The 16,168-nt window shown below is 40.4% G+C and overlaps 1 protein-coding gene across 5 annotated transcripts in view; it reads right to left on the bottom strand.

The window, feature by feature from the left end:
- The window catches only part of FAM120A (family with sequence similarity 120A), a 94,586-nt gene that overhangs the window by 30,850 nt on the left and 47,568 nt on the right, over positions 1–16,168 (bottom strand). For all 5 annotated transcript variants that reach the window (XM_038771849.1, XM_038771853.1, XM_038771852.1 and 2 more), the window contains exons 8-10: positions 9,644–9,731; positions 8,274–8,498; positions 4,599–4,773 (exon numbers count right to left, since the gene is read on the bottom strand). In XM_038771849.1, coding sequence (XP_038627777.1) covers positions 4,599–4,773; positions 8,274–8,498; positions 9,644–9,731 — 488 coding nt within the window. The remainder of the gene's footprint in view (positions 1–4,598; positions 4,774–8,273; positions 8,499–9,643; positions 9,732–16,168) is intronic.

Genomic DNA, 16,168 nt, shown 5'->3' with positions numbered 1-16,168 from the left:
TCTGGGAGCACAAGGAATACAAAGCAGTGAGCAAGGACCTGGAGAATGGGAGTGGGGATAGTTGAGGATCATTGGGGACCTGGTGGGGAGGAGATAATAATAATGCTATTTGTTAAGCACTATGCACTATGTGCATGACACTGTATTAGGCACTGATAATATTCATTCAATCGTATTTATTGAGCACTTACTGTGTGCAGAGCTCTGTAGTAAGCGCTTTGTCAAGGAGTGTTGGAGTAGAGGGAAGGGCACCTGACCTCCACCCCTCCCCCAATCCTCAGTAAAACTGGACTAGATTCCTTCTTTTGAACACTGGCTGGAAAGCAGACATGTTCTGGAGGAAATGGATTCTGGTTTTCCTCCTCCAACCCTGGCAATGATGAATCAATCAACCACCAGTATTCATTAAATATCTACTGTATGCCTAGCACTCAAACAAGCACTTAGGACAATACAATGGAATGAGTAGATAGAAGACAGAATGACAGAGCAGGTCAGGGGAGAGGACTGGATGGAGACTAGCAGGGACTGAGTAGGATCAACATGACAGGGCAGGGCTTTTTGAGTCTCAACTGAAAGTCAGGTTGAGGACTTGGGTACGTGGAAACCACACTCCCTCCAAGTCGTGCTTCCTGGACACCACACCCACTTAAAGCTCCACCCTAACTTCACCATTACACTCAAAATCTAAAGTTGGTACCCCTTGCTGCAATCCCAAGCAGCTATCAATGTTTGTTTAGGTGTATGTTTGAGTGTAGGGGAAAGTAGGAGATCGTGGAAGCTTTCAGTGAACACTAGAGATGAAAAACTTTCGAAAATTGTAGTAATGTGGCCTAGTGCTTCCTAGGGAAGCAGTGTGGCTCAGTGGAAAGAGCCCAGGCTTGGTTGTCAGAGGTCATGGGTTCTAATCCCAGCTCTACTGCTTATCAGCTGTGTGTGTGACTTTGGGCAAGTCACTTAACTTCTCTGTGCCTAAATTACCTCACCTGTAAAATGGGGATTAAGACTGTGAGCCCCACGTGGGACAACCTGATCACCTTGTATCCTCCCCAGTGCTTAGATTAGTGCTTTGCACATAGTAAGCACTTAACAAATGCCATTATTAATTAATTAATTAATTAGTGGACAGAGCACAGGCCTGGGAGTCATCAGGACCTGGGTTCTAATCCTAACTCTACTTGCCTGCTGTGTGACCTTGGGCAGGTCATTTCACTTCTCTTTGTCTCAGTTTCCTAATCTGTAAAATGGGGATTAAGACTCTGAGCTCCATGTAGTACAGGGACTGTGTCTAACCTAAGTAGCCTGTATCCAGCCCAGTGCTTAGTACACTGCCTGGCACATAGTAAGCACTTTACAAATATCACCATTACTGTTATCATTATTACAATTGCTGCTCATGAGTGCTTACAGCTCTTAAACAGTATTGGCTTCAAATTTCTTCTCATTTTACCTAGTGTTTTACTTATCTGCTCACATTTAGCACCATTAATTCATTCAATCGTATTTATTGAGCGCTTACTGTGTGCAGAGCACTGTACTAAGTGCTTGGAAAGTGCAATTCAACAATAAGAGTAAACACAGTTGGGACTAAATGCATTGTTCTGAAATTCTTTTAGTAAACAAGAAAAACTTGAAAAGTTATTAATGTGTAGCATAACTAAATTCTGGCACGTTTCAGCTACAATGAAGTCTAAATTATAGCTCAAGTAATCACGGCTCCATTGTAAGTGGGCATCTAACTTTTAAGGCATTGGCTTAAGATCAACAGGATATCTTTCACTTCCAGGACACTGGCAGAGAACTGGACCAGTTACCAGTTTCTGAAGGTGTGTGGCCTCGTCAGCCCATGATGATAGGAGCCTGGAAGATTCAGCACTACACAGTTTCAAAATTTAACTTCTTGAAAGACCTGGGACCACCCAAGCATGTCTCACACCCTGCCCCCAGGGGTATTTCTACAGGTCAGCTTCCTCCCTTCCACAATCCTTTAATTGCAGCAGAAGCAACTCCTCTCCTATAGAATATCCCACAACTTGCAGGATAGCTTTGCTTCAACTCAGTTAAGTCTTACCTCAGGCCAGGAAAGGAAAAGAAGCAATCCACGAATCCCTCTCCCTAACTTGACAGGCTGGGTATTCACACTCCAGTTAGTCAGCCCTTTTAGGAATCTACCTACCAGTATTCACCTCCCCGTGGTCATCCTGTCCAGGCAGGTAAGCCCCACTTTCTGAACTGTCAGTTAGGAAACATTACAGTCACCCAAGTCCTCAGCCCCCATTATAGGGATCCCTTCAGTTTGCTTTGATCTGGCAAAGTCCAGCTCACAGGGCTCCAGTTCAAGCTTGGAATTCTCAACAGGAACTGAGGAAGGAAGTGGTTGGAGCACAGTGCTTGGCAGAGGAAGTGCTTAATAAGTGCTATATCTAATGAAGGCAAGGGTTGCAAAATAAGTCTAGTTTCATTCAATCGTTTATGCAACCATACTTGAGGACAAAACAAGGGTTCTGGAGGCTAGTATAGTCTGGGAAACACGGTCAACTCAACAAGCTACAAACAAGAACATTTCATTAAGATATTCACCCTAGTCCTAATGTGTGCTGGCATACACTGAGGGTCACATTAGGATAGAATGCCAAATTATAAATCATATTTCAGAATCGGTGTGTCACTGTTTGGACAATAAGCCCAAACAAGTCAAGACAGCATACTAACCTTTACCATAAAAACTACATGGAGACAAAGGTTTTCACTGGCAAAACAAGACTAAGTTGCCACTGATTGTGGCCTCGGATCAAACTAAAGAGTAATGGTCTACAGAATGGTGGTCTGGTCAACCCTCTAGTTGTACAACTGAATAAGCTACTGATGTCATATTTGGTCTTTTGAAAAGTTTCCTAAGTGTCACTTATGAACAAAAACGCCACAGGACATGACATTCTGGGTCAGATCAATAGTTCATCCAACTCAATATTCTGCCTCCAACAGTGGCACGAAAAAAGACACTTAGAGGAAAAAGTTGGAGCGCCGCCTCACTGACACTCGAAGTCCATTATGGGCCTCTCATTCAAGAATCTATTTAAATCCACTATTGAGGCATCTTACATCCTTCACTGTCCAGGATGCAGCCAGGCTTTGGCTGCAAAACAACCTCACATTTGTAGAACAGATAGAAGCACAATACCAAAGCAGTACCTGCACAGCAAACTAAAAGGAGCAGTTTATACCTAGGGTTGGGAAGAAGAAACACTTCAGGGACGCACTGGAGGACGACTTTTAATGATGCAGTCTCTGGAATGGAGCTAGGGAACAAATGCAGCAGAAGACTAAAGCGGCATCAGCAATAAAAATGGAAAGACTTTTTTCTGAGCAAACATATAGAGGCTACCACAGAGCTAATTTGGCTGAGCCACAAGCCAAGGAATAATATTTACCTATTCACACCAGTCTTTTTGGTTGGACAGTAATCTTAATCTGTAACATTAATTTTGAATCTGAAGGGCAGTGATATATAGGCAGTAAAAAAAAAAGACCCTCAGAATTACAAGTTTTGCCAAAATAAAGGCAATTAAAGTCCAAGGCCTCAACAATGTCACATCCATATTTCATTTACTACCCTACAACATATTTAGGTAAAAAACGAAACTGCTTCCTAGAGTTTCCAAGAATTTCGTGAGTTTAAAGCCCAGGTTTAAAAAACATTCCCTTAACCTTTCAGGTTATAAACAAAATACTAAGCACATTTATGTTATAGAACCTTCAGAATTTCAGAACCAAATACCCTCCTGTACTATTTATGAACAAAATATTTTGTTTTCAGTTCACGCTGATAGCTTTTAAAATAGTCTCTTTACTTTCAAGTCATCCTATTTGTATTTTACGCTGAACAGACTCAAAATCCATAGGCACTAGCAAATAAAATTCCTGGAATGGAATGGCCTCATGGCAATCAAGGGATGGAAAATGTTAATGACTCATGATTAAAATCAGCAGTTCATGAAACACTTTCCTGTCTCATCCTGTCTCCCATCAAAATGGTGTTTCTCAATCACTGGACTGTACACAAATTACAAGCACAACTAGGGAAAATGACTATATGTTAACATTTGTTATTATTTCAAAGCTTTATGGAGGGACACACCTTAAAATTTCAAAAAATTCAGTAACCAGGATAATAGCAGTCACTTCCTCAAGACCTTGATCATTTTTTTTAAATAGGCATTTTCCAGCTCACAAGGGAAAAACTATACATTACTTTGAGTCCTAGTATACTGGATTGAAACAAAAAGACAGGGAAATCGAACACCAGAAAATGCACTTATCATGTCCACGCGCTTCAAACTACAAAGTTCATATTTTTGAAAGACTATAGCTTATATTCATAAAACTGCCTAAAAATATCATGTAGTCAAATAAAAAGCCCATTACTCTTGCATTGTTTCCTACAAACCATTAAATCTGGCACTTTTGCCCTATTAAAGTTTCATGTTATAATACTAGGGCCTAATTGTTAATTGAGTAATCTCTTCTAAACCTTGTGAAAATGCACAAAAGATCATGAGGTACTGAAGAAAACAAACAATGGATTTTACAGTACATACATTCTGGTGGAAGTCTGTTCTTTCTAAAAGCAAGTCTTTCAGTTTTCTTTCTGCTTTCTGCCAAACTAAACAGGACTCCGTAAACATACTGACGAACTGGCCTATAAAGCAGAGCAGCAGGAGGCAGGTCTTTGTTGGCTTCATCTTCAATAGAAACAGCAATTTTGATTTCACCCTTTGCATGGAAGAAAGCAGAATAATATTGCACATTTTTCATTTTGAATTTACAAAGGGTACAGAAATATACGGTATAATCCTGCTTTAAAACATTTCCATCCTTATTTAAATGAAATAATTTGAAAACTAATCAATATTACAGTACTTAAAGAGTTTGTTTAAAAATTTGCAATTGAAAATGTTCTGAAATCTTAAAATAAGCTGTCACCTGACTATTAAAAATCCACGTAGCTGATTAAGAGTCTGTGTAATAGTTGTAAATAATTTAAGAACTAAGCCACAGAATTTTAAAATTTCAGAAACAGTTTCAAAGAATTCAGAAATGGGAGGAAATATTAAGATCAACTGAAATATTAGAAATATTATTAATATATGCGTTATTGTACACATCATTTTAAACTTTGTTTACTTTAGGAAATTGAGTGTTTAATTCTGGGCTTCCTGAGAAGTTCTGACTTACAGTCTATTTAGTGATTCCCTCCTATAACAAATTATCCCTGCATTAAAAATGACCTTCTTAAGACAAATCCTCTGAAAAATCGTAACTTTGCATTTTAATCAATGCTCTTTCTTTTGTTAGTTTTGTGGACCTATTTTCTATGTTTTTTTCTAGAATTACATTATATCTGTATGTATACTATCAATATTATATTAGTTATTGCTTTTTTGGCTGAAAACCATTCAATCTTGATGCACAAAAATTAACAATACCGAGCGCTTACTACCAAAACAAATGGGCCCATTAAGAGTACCACATAGCCCTCAAATTCTCGGGGTATCATTTTTCAAAAATGAATAGTGCTAACTGGAGTGTAATTGGGCAGGAAATGTGTCTGCCGACTCTGTCATACTCTCCGAAGCACTAAGTACAGTACACTGCACACAGTGAGCACTCAATAAATACCACTGATTGATAATCATGGTGTAGTCACTATGAGCAACTGGTTGCAAAGTGTATGCAGCCCCTGCTGGTCCATTAGATCCAGACATGCCAGTATTCCCAACAACAGAGACATTCCCCTCTGACTGCACAAGAGGGGAAAGAGGAGAAGAGGGAATAACGGGCCCGGCCCACTTACCAACCAGATGTACCAGTCCCTTCCTATTCACCCAAACTTTTTGGTATTTAGCTACAAGATTTTCACATTTCAGCAAGTAAACATGTTAGCATATTTTCTAGTTTATTAATGCCGTACTATAATTGAAGAGGAAAAGGCTGCCATTTTCATGGCACATTGTACAATAATTGTCGCATTTGATAAGTGCTTACTATGTGTCAAGGGCTGGGGCAGAACAAGACAGCGGGTCGCACATGGGGCACACAGTCCTAGTAGGAGGGAGAACAGGTATTGAACCTCCATTTTGCAGATGAGGGAACTGAAGCAAAGGGAAGTTAAGTGACTTGCCCAAGGTCACACAGAACATAGGTGGCGGAGTTGGAATTAGAACCCAGATCCTCTGACTCCCAGGCTTGTGCTTTCCACTAGGCCATGCTGCTTATCTGAATGTATTGTGAAATATTTTATGTATGCATATTATTATATGAGAATATTGAATGTATTGTGAAATATGTTATTATTCCTTCCCAAATACAATTCTTCTATTATTCCTAAATTTCACATTTTTAGCAGTCAGACTTATCCAGTATTGTGGGATACAATGGTATTTGTACAAAATTAGAGTTTATTCTTGGGCAGCTGGTTATGTAAACCATATGGTGAGCTCTTCTAAACCTCTTTTAAAAGCACATTTGATTGGTTTGGCATGTGTTATACTGCTTTGAAAAGCATTTATTTGTTACCAAAAGCTTGAGGTGGTCATTCTGGTAAATACCTTCTTTCAATCAAGAATTTTTCCACAAATAGATCCCTTTAGGAAATGAAAAATAGCTTGCTTTATCTCATCTAAAAAGTGCCTTACCAAAATAATTTTAGAAATGGGGAGTTACATAACTCACAGAAAACCACATAATTTATTGACATTAAGTTCTTTAGTTGGTTTAAGCAACACACTTGGACATGGTATAACACTTAAGTGCACAATGTGTTTAACTGATTAATCGGATACAACTTGGAGGCTGGAAAGAAACTGATGTTTCCAAGAGTATATAGGGAAGAGTTGGCTATCCTTTTTTAAACAGCATATATAAATATGTATGTCTTTCACATATAAGACATAGTTCTCAAAATAATCTTAGATTTCTCTTTTTCAAACTAAATTGAAGTTTAAAAACCTTTCATCTTAAAAGGGCACTGCACATACCAATATTACATATATATACATGTATATATGTGTGTGCGCACGCACACACACACACACACACACACGCATGCACACACACACACACACATAATGGTCTAATGAACTGCTGATATTCAAGGCAATTGCAATTAAAGGAACAGTTGCTGGGGAGCTAAAAAAAAATGAACGGTACTAGTCTAAACATCCTTCTAGACTCAAAAATTAAGCAGGAATGGTGAATCAGCACTTTAAAAGTTGCCTTTCCTATGAGCAACTTTGTGGAATAGGCACATTTTTTCCATTCATCTACTATAATAGTCGCATATAGACTTCAAATGGGATTACAAATACAGAAACAGCAGCGATTTCTTGATTTTGTGAGGCCCAGGAGCACAAACGCTGTTGAATAGCAATGTTCCTATAGTACAATCTCTTGATGTTACACATTACTCACAAATCAAATCTTCATGAGATGTTTAGTCGCTTAGATTATTTTTGTATTGAGGACCTATGAACGTATATTCCTAAATGAAGAAAACTAATGTTCAAAGTTAATGATGAAATTTAAAAGCACAAAGAGCTAAAATTAAAATTCCTTCAAAATACTTTTACATTCTGAATATGTACTCAGGCAGGCTATTTGGCAGGCTACTCATAACTCAAAATTCTTCATTTGGGTGAAAAGAAACTTACATTTCCTAATTTGCCACATGTTTACCATTGATGCTGAAACACTGCAATAATCCATTTCATGTACTTAAATCACAAAAACCATTCTTATCAAGCAATGAAATGAACGTACAAAAGGTCACGGGGGCATAAGTTTCCAAAAGTTGGAAATTCAGGTATTTCTAAAAATTCCTATATTAATTCCATATCAAAAAGCCATTAAAATATCATACCGCATGCATAATACATAAATGTGGTGTAGAAAATTTTAAAATGTGAAAACAACTGTTAAAACCCAAGAAATTGGAAAATGATGCTTGTGAACTTGATATCGTTAAACTATATGGAAGAATAATTTTCTGCTCACACCACCAGTAAATGGAGTGGTCTACAGCTGCCTTATGATAGTCAGGAAGGGGGAGGTTGGCATTTCATACTGTCGATTCCATTCTCTCACCAGGAAAACAGAGTTTTGCTCTTTGGTTAAGTTACTTTCAGCGCACATTCTGTTGATGCCTTTAGGAAGTAATGGAAAAAGTACAATTGTCCATCACCTACTCTAGTGACAGACTACAGTTTAGATAATACCTTAGTTAGGATATGAAAGATGTAGGGATACATCAACCCCTTCTTATGCCTATGTTCCGCCACTCTCAAGACTTCAGGAGCTACAGGAGGTAATGGAGGCGTGGTAATATCCATATGATTCCTGGTGGGCATTGACAACAGGCATGGGATTTGTGCAGTACTGGCTGGGTTCCCTTTAGCTTCGGCTGCCTGGCTTCCTGAAGAGGCAATAGAGGAACCTTCAGCCTGCAAGATAACGTGTGAAGGAAGAGGAAAAAAAAATACATTGCCTTAAATTTGTACAGTAGACACACACAAGGGCTTTTTTAAAAAGCATCTAAAATGTTCTCATCTACGTTTTTGCCCCCTTGGTTCAAATTCCGTAATATCCAAACTCAACCACTGGCTTTGTGAACTTGGGCAAATCATTTCAATGCTCTGTGCCTCAATTCTCCCATCTGTAAATATGGGTAATACCTCAAAGGGATGTTGCAAGTATAAAAATGAGATAATACCAGGGAAAATGTTTTGACATTTGGGTGCCACACAAACAGGTTACCATTAAGGTGCTTTTCAATATCATCATCATTAGCGACAGCAATTAAGCAGTTGAAATATAACAGCATTAAGTGATGACCTACTGATATTCTGCTCTAGATTTAAAGTTATGTTTAGATCTCACTCAACCTTGAAAGGTAAAATATCCCCACCTGGCCAGCACACCACAACTCTGATCCATTCTCTAAACAAGTAGGGATAAACCCGGGTGGCAATGGGGGCCTTATCTGCATTGCCGATCATTAACAATGGTCTGGAATCCTTTCAAATCTTCGACTCACCAGGATCCAGAGGCTCACCATCACACCAGGTGGCTCCTGGGGACAGTTTACCCCCATCCCATGGCTCTGAGAAGTTCTCCATCCCACATCTCACAGCTCCAGGAAGCTCCCACACCCCACATATCTGGGAGCAGTTTTGCGGAGTATGCTATGGCCCCGAATCTGGAGGACTGGCAGGAGCACTGCCATTACACGGGAGCCAAACCAGAAGGGGATTTGAGCTGACAAAGAGACAGTGTAAAAGAGCATGCTCGTGTCAATAATCCATAAAAATTCCATTTCTTCAAAGGATTCCATAAACATAAGGGAAGAAGGGTAGAAGCAACCACTGAGCAGCTCTCCATTCTTCTAATAGAATGATCAGAGCAGGTGGGCCTTGTGGGACACTGGAAGGAATGAGGAGAGAAGAAAAGCTGTTCTTGCCAACTGCTACATTACTGATTGATACTTGGAAGAAAAAACGGTGCAGCTTCTCTTTAAATAGATTACTAATACATGTGATGCAAATGCTTCAGATCTTTTGATTTTTAAAAAATATTCTGGTTGGGCTACCTTAAATTGGTCTCCTGAATCTCCACGAGCTTGATTTTCTGACTGGTTTCCTGTCTTCTCCCAGCTAACTTTGTTCCCCCTGACATGACTAAATACAAAAAGAAGATTATTAGTACAAAGTGTATATGACCATGCAGCCTAAGAAAGTTTGATCTTTATCTACGACAGCTCTCATTTTAAAATCCTCTATAAAATTATAACTTGATAAAAGTCCTATTTCGGTCAATCAATGGGCTGGAATTTAATAACCAATTTAATAGGATTTTTTCTTACTCTACTATGTCCAATAGGTATACTGGAATGGGGGCAACATCAATGGAGAGAATTATGAATGGTTTTCAGTACCTTCACTGACAATTACCTGCAACAGTAGTATTTCTTAACACTGTAACTAGATTTCTGAGTTTTGTGATCCAAGAGAAGATATTCTTTTGAAAACAGTAGTACAAACTTTGCTTCAGAGTTTTAGAGTGAAGCTTCGATCAGAAATCTGTGTCACCGATATGGTGAAAGATGTCCTACTGCTTTCATTTTTAATATCCCAACATTCCTTACCTTTAAAATTGTATTTCTGTTCTGCTTAGCATTTCTATCATGATGAAAATACATTGAACCTGACTCTGCCCACTGTGTAGGGGAAAAAAAGGTGGATTTATGTTTACATAAGCATCCCTGGGCAGACACAATCAGGGAGGGGTAGGAGAACGTGTTTGAACCCATCGCCATCCAGCGACTGCCCAGCATAGAGGCATTATATTATGTTTTTGCATGGGGGATGTTTCTATGGCTCAGGATGGAACAGGAGGGTTGAGGGTGAAGCAGGATGCATGTGTTTCCCACAAAACTGCTTGCATTAAGACTGTCATTGGTCCCCTCTCCCTTCAAAATTTTCTCAACCCTCTTCAAAAGAGGTGAGATAACTGGTAGCAAAGCGACAGCTGGGACAAGGAGCTGCCTCAGGTGGTGATTTTCTACTAAAAATAAGGGAGGGAGTGGAAGAAGGATGCTTTCCTCACCAGTGCTTCTCCTCAGGGTGTGCTATTGTACCTTTGGGGACTTAAGATGGAAGAACAGGGATCATTAATAACGGCAAAATGCAAGGGTAGAGGGAGGTAACGTAAACTTTGCTCCCGTTTGGAAGCAAAGCTCACTCACAGTTAAGGCAAGCTAGTTTTTTCACTTGGCTCCCTGGCTAAGTCATTTCCACTAGAACTTCAACTAGTCAGAAACCATTTTAGTCACCTTGCTTCACTGTCAGATTGAACCAAACAAAAACACCTAATATCTCTGGCCTCCTAAATGTTTTTTGCTTTCAGTTAAACATGATCTTTTATTTCTTCAAAAACTGGTTGTACTTTTTAAGTGCAAATACATTTACCCAGTAATCCAGTCCCCTTAAAATTGAAAGTCTAGTTACTTTGGACCTTTGCAAGTGAGTAAATGAGGTCACCAGAACTCAATCCCATTTTCCTGACCAGGACCCCAAACTCCCAGGCTAATTCAGAAATAATGCTGGGAGTGTGCATGCATATCTCTTCTTCCGCTGGCTCCTCCTCCATGCTGAGGAAGGAAAAAAATAAGCCCGTACTCTCTTGGCACAATAAGGAAGGTAGGACTGGAGGTCAGTGGAGATTAAGATGAGGTTTATCAGATTTCAGAAACAGCTGGGTTCAGCAGATATTCCAGAAAAATGGCTGAAGGGATCACACTGACTACCTCCAAATAATATCAAATATAAATTATATGGGGATAGGGCCCAGTCTCGATCAAACTAGATCTATGAGATATTTTTATGCCATTACTATGCTGACCTCATACAGCTGAAATCTCAAACAGTGCTCTGCACACAGTAAGTGCTCAATAAATACTATTGAATGAATTACGGGATGCCTTAACTACTGCCTTGAATTAGCACAAATTTAAAACAGTGCACCATAGGCTTATTCATACAAAAGAACAGAAAATGAACAAATTATACTGTTTAATTGCTATGATTTACAAAATATACATGGAATATTTACACAAGGACTCTGAAAAAATACATAACAGAATCCAGTTTTTTAGAGCCACTCAGTGGAATGAAAAACTGAGGTTACTACATATAGTAAGAGTACTACACAAACTTTCTATTCTGCTCTGGCAATGTCTGGCCCGTCAAAACCACTGGCCAGCTGATAGGATGAGACTCATTCTACGCTCTATTCACTCTCATTCTATTCTTGTCCTTATTAGCTCAGCCTCAATACTTACCTGCCTCTCCCACCATGTACAGAGGGAAACGTCTCACACCCAAACCTTACTCCTAATAAGGCCAGATAACATCTTTGGAAGTATGGAGGAAAGGGCAGAGATCACATTCTGGAGGTACCTAAGTGCCTCCGAGTCTTCAGTGAACCCGCCGCTTTAATGGACTCCCCTAGTAGCAGATGGGTTCCCTCGGCATGAGATACCCGACCCAGTGAGTCTCAGAGGGCTGAAGGGAATTGCGGCAGGCAGGGGGAGGCACGGGGAGAAGGGTCAGAAAGAAGCCTGGCAGTTGGTACTAACTGCCAGATACTTCTCCCAGAAGGGGTCAAGGGCAGTTCTTACCCCCATTCAGTTATTCCTGCAATGCTACTGACATTTTAGACACACAAATAGAAAACTTAAAAATACACTTGGTTCAGCCAGAATGTGTTTTCACTAAACCTGTTGATAAAACGTGACACAATTAGGGTATGCTATTCTGACAGCATGCATCTGCCTGGGCCCAGCAAGAGACACTGCTCGAAGAAACAGCTGTGCACAAGCACACACACAGTGTCATTCCAGATGAGTATTTCAATGCGACTTTCCTTTAACACAGGGATCTCTGTAAGAACATAACAATGTACTACAGAGCTGGATGTATGCCCCTAGCTCAGAAAATACCTGGCCTACCCCTTTTTGGGGGTCCTATCTTATCACTGAATTTTCACACCAAATGTTGGCGAGCTAGGTGTTTGGTCCAGGGATCATTTTTGTCATTTCTACAGAGTAGGACATTTAGGGACACTGACAGTGTTGACTGGGTTGGATATTGAAGGATCTGGTCTTTAGGACTCCTGCAGCTTTGGATTCTAAAGAATTTAGGGTGCAACTTCAGCCCAGTCCTGCAGTGCAGACAAATCCTCTAATGCTGCCTCTTGCTTCCGAGGGGAGAGCGGACAATCACTCTGTTGCCCAACCTGGTCCCCTACTCCAGATACTCCCCCAGATTATTTGTGCTTGCCATCTTGGAGTTTTAAGCCTCTCCTGGTTTTCTAGAAGCTGATGGCAGGAATTTACTTCTCATCCTTTATCTTGGGTCCTTCCTTGCCTCACCATTGTTCTCCTGTACCCCAACAGGTTCCTGTAGCATTTACCCACAGAGGCTAGGGGACAGAGTTTTGAGTGCACATCTCGGTCTTAGTGCACATCAGCACTAAGGGAAGATTTAAACATGTACCTGCTGAGGGGAACTGGTGGGTTGACATAACTTTTTTTTTAATGGAATTTGTTAGGCACTTTCTACGTGCCAATCACTATACTAAGTGCTGGGCTAGATACAAGCTAATCAGGTTGGACACAGTCCACGTTCCATATAGGGCTCACAGTCTTAATCCCCATTTTACAGATGAGGTAACTGAGGCCCAGAGACGTTAAGTGACTTGCCCACAGTCACACAGCAGATGACTGGTGGAGCTGGGATTAGAACCCAGGTCCTTTTGACTCCTAGGCCCATGCTCTACCTATTAGGTCACACTGCTTCTATGTTAAAATGAATCAGGGAAGGCTTCCTGGAGGAAGTGGGACTTTAGGAGGACTTTTGAAGACAAGGAGGGTTGTAGTAAGGCAGACTCATTGGAGGAGAGGGGTTCCAGGCCAGAGGAAAGGCATGAGAATGCAGTTTGGTGACTGAAGCGTTGAGAGCACGGTTCGGTTAGGCAAACTTCCGTAGAACAAAAGGCTCTTAATAGAGCCTTTAAACCAATGGTTAAGTTTTTGTTTGATGGAGAGATGGGTAGCTGCTTGGCGAGCCTATGAGGGCTTGTATAGCAGGCTTCTCTGGATACTGAGGTGGAGATGCTCACTAGATAGGCAGGGAGGGGAGTCGACAGAAACAACACTCTCTCTGCAGCTCATCTTCCTCTTTCCCAGAGGTGCTCAGCCACAGATGAGACTGGGAATCCAACAGGTTTAGAAAACAAACATTGTCACTTCCTTAAAAAAAAACCCTCCCAATCTCGTTGGGAAAACTGAAGCTGCAAATTACAGGGATCTCCATTTCTGCATTACTTGTAAGTGGCTGTTGGCACCCCTCTCCTGCTGCAAATCATTTCAAGCCATTTCAGTTAGGCTGGACAAGTCCTCATTCCCTGAAACTGTACTGCTTTGGCAAGTACTGACTATAAAAGCTGACAATTTAGCTCAGCAGACTGTAATCACACTCAAATAGCATGTTTCTCCTGAGAAATTCATTAGTACTGGACTGTATGTGTCATTAGGGTAGAGCTGTTCTTTGTTTTGAAGTAATTTTATTCAGAATCTTGTCCTGAACCTAAGTTATGCTGTGCATATGTATGTAAAAACACATACAGGCCTGGAAAAATATATGAAATCAGAGAAACCAACTACCAACTAGAGGTATCATTCCTTATACAAAAACATTTTGAATATTCAGACCAGTTAATTATAGCTCATTTTTAGAACTTATGAGCAAAACCATTAATAAAAGATGACAGTTGTTAAAGTGCTTACTCTGTGCCAAGCATGATACAATGCACTGGACTAAGTCTCCTTTTCTGTTTCCCCTTCCTATCTTTCCTCCTCTGACTTGTACCCAGAAACAACTCTTTCTTTGTTCCCTTTCCCCATATTGGGAGCATCTGGAACCCTTTGTGGCGGTCCCTATTTCTGAGTATGTGGATATACTGGCCACACATGCATATCTGTCATACCTCATCTGTAGATGTGTCTATATATGTAGACCCACCTTGCCAAACAACACAGCCAGTGTTTCTGGCAGTCAGGCCACAATGTCTTCTGCCCACACCTGTTTTTTAGGGTTAGTGGGATTGCAAAACCATAAATGCTGTCGGGAGGATGTGGGGAGCAAAGCTCAGGCATCTACAATTTAGCTGAGCAGCCTAGCCAGGGTGGGAGGAGGATGGCCAAGAACACTCATCAACTTCTACATGCTACTGGCCTTAAGCCTACTGACCGCCCACCGGGCCCTGCTGGACGCCCTCTTCCAGAAGACAGCCCACCTCCGGCCCCCTCCCCCTCACTGCCTAGTATGTACCTGTTTTGTTGTCTGCCTCCCCCTTCTAGACTGTGAACCCACTGTTGGGTAGGGACCGTCTCTATATGTTGCCAGCTTGTACTTCCCAAGCGCTTAGTACAGTGCTCTGCACACAGTAAGCACTCAATAAATACGATTGAATTAATGAATGGTAGCTCACATCAGGGAAAAATCCATATGGACAACAGCCTTAAGGTAAGTACAGATTAGAATAACGAAAAGACTTCAGGGGGAGTAGGATATGTGGCTGAAGTTGCTTGTATGCTCCCACTTTTTCAGAACCCAGAAAAGCAGGACTCATGGGCAGGGTCTCTGGAAGAGCATCTTTTCCTTGCTTCACAGGCCACATGTGAGTTGTTCTAACTCTTATGCAGATCATAGCCCAATTGGGCTCCCCTTACAATCTAACAAAAAGGAGTCTAAAAGAGAATTTCACTTTATTTACTGAACATTGAGGGAAATAAGAGACTCCAGAAGTAGATAACTAACAATGTTTGAGCCTAGCTGAATTCACTTGCTGAGTTGGATTTATTGGAAAAGGCACAGGGGTGTAAGTCAATAGGTCAAAGCTCACATGATCACTGATTAAGGGGCCTTGGGCAAGTCATTTAACCTTGGTATGGCTCAGGATAATTGCCTCTTTCTACCAGACACGGATGTTGTAAAGATAAAATGGATTATATTTAACAGCATTACTACAAAAAGTAAAAATACAAAGAGTATTATCATGACAATGAGCTTTTTGGAACAAGTCACAGTCCTTGCTTTATACAATTACAAAATAAAATGTACCACAATATACAGGTGAAATACAAAAAATGCACAAGACGTTGAATTTTTCCTTGGGTTTTTCCCTCTTTATGGAATCCACAAAGAGGCTGACCAAGAGACTTATTAAACCAAGAAAAAAATATGCATAAAAAGTAATTTTAAAAGCACTGTAAAAGTTCAATGTGCCTGCACTGATAAACTTGGAACTGAGGATTAACTACAGGTCCTAAAGAGTTTTTTTTTTTAATTGATTTTTAGAATGACTATAAAGCCTGTGGAAACAATATAAGCATATAATCTGAAACAAGTTAAAATTCCAGGAACAGTAGATCAATAGGCCTTTCGCATAAGTAATATCTTTAGGAAAGGAGAAGCCAAAATCTCTAGGAAAAAGAATACATAATACATCCTCAGTTTCAATTTAGTTCCAAGGTAGTTGTCATGAAGCCGAA

This window comes from Tachyglossus aculeatus, chromosome X1, assembly GCF_015852505.1.
Source record: "Tachyglossus aculeatus isolate mTacAcu1 chromosome X1, mTacAcu1.pri, whole genome shotgun sequence".
Taxonomy (NCBI): domain Eukaryota; kingdom Metazoa; phylum Chordata; class Mammalia; order Monotremata; family Tachyglossidae; genus Tachyglossus; species Tachyglossus aculeatus.
Note: the sequence above shows the minus strand (reverse complement) of the source record. Positions and strands in the feature narration are given on the sequence as shown.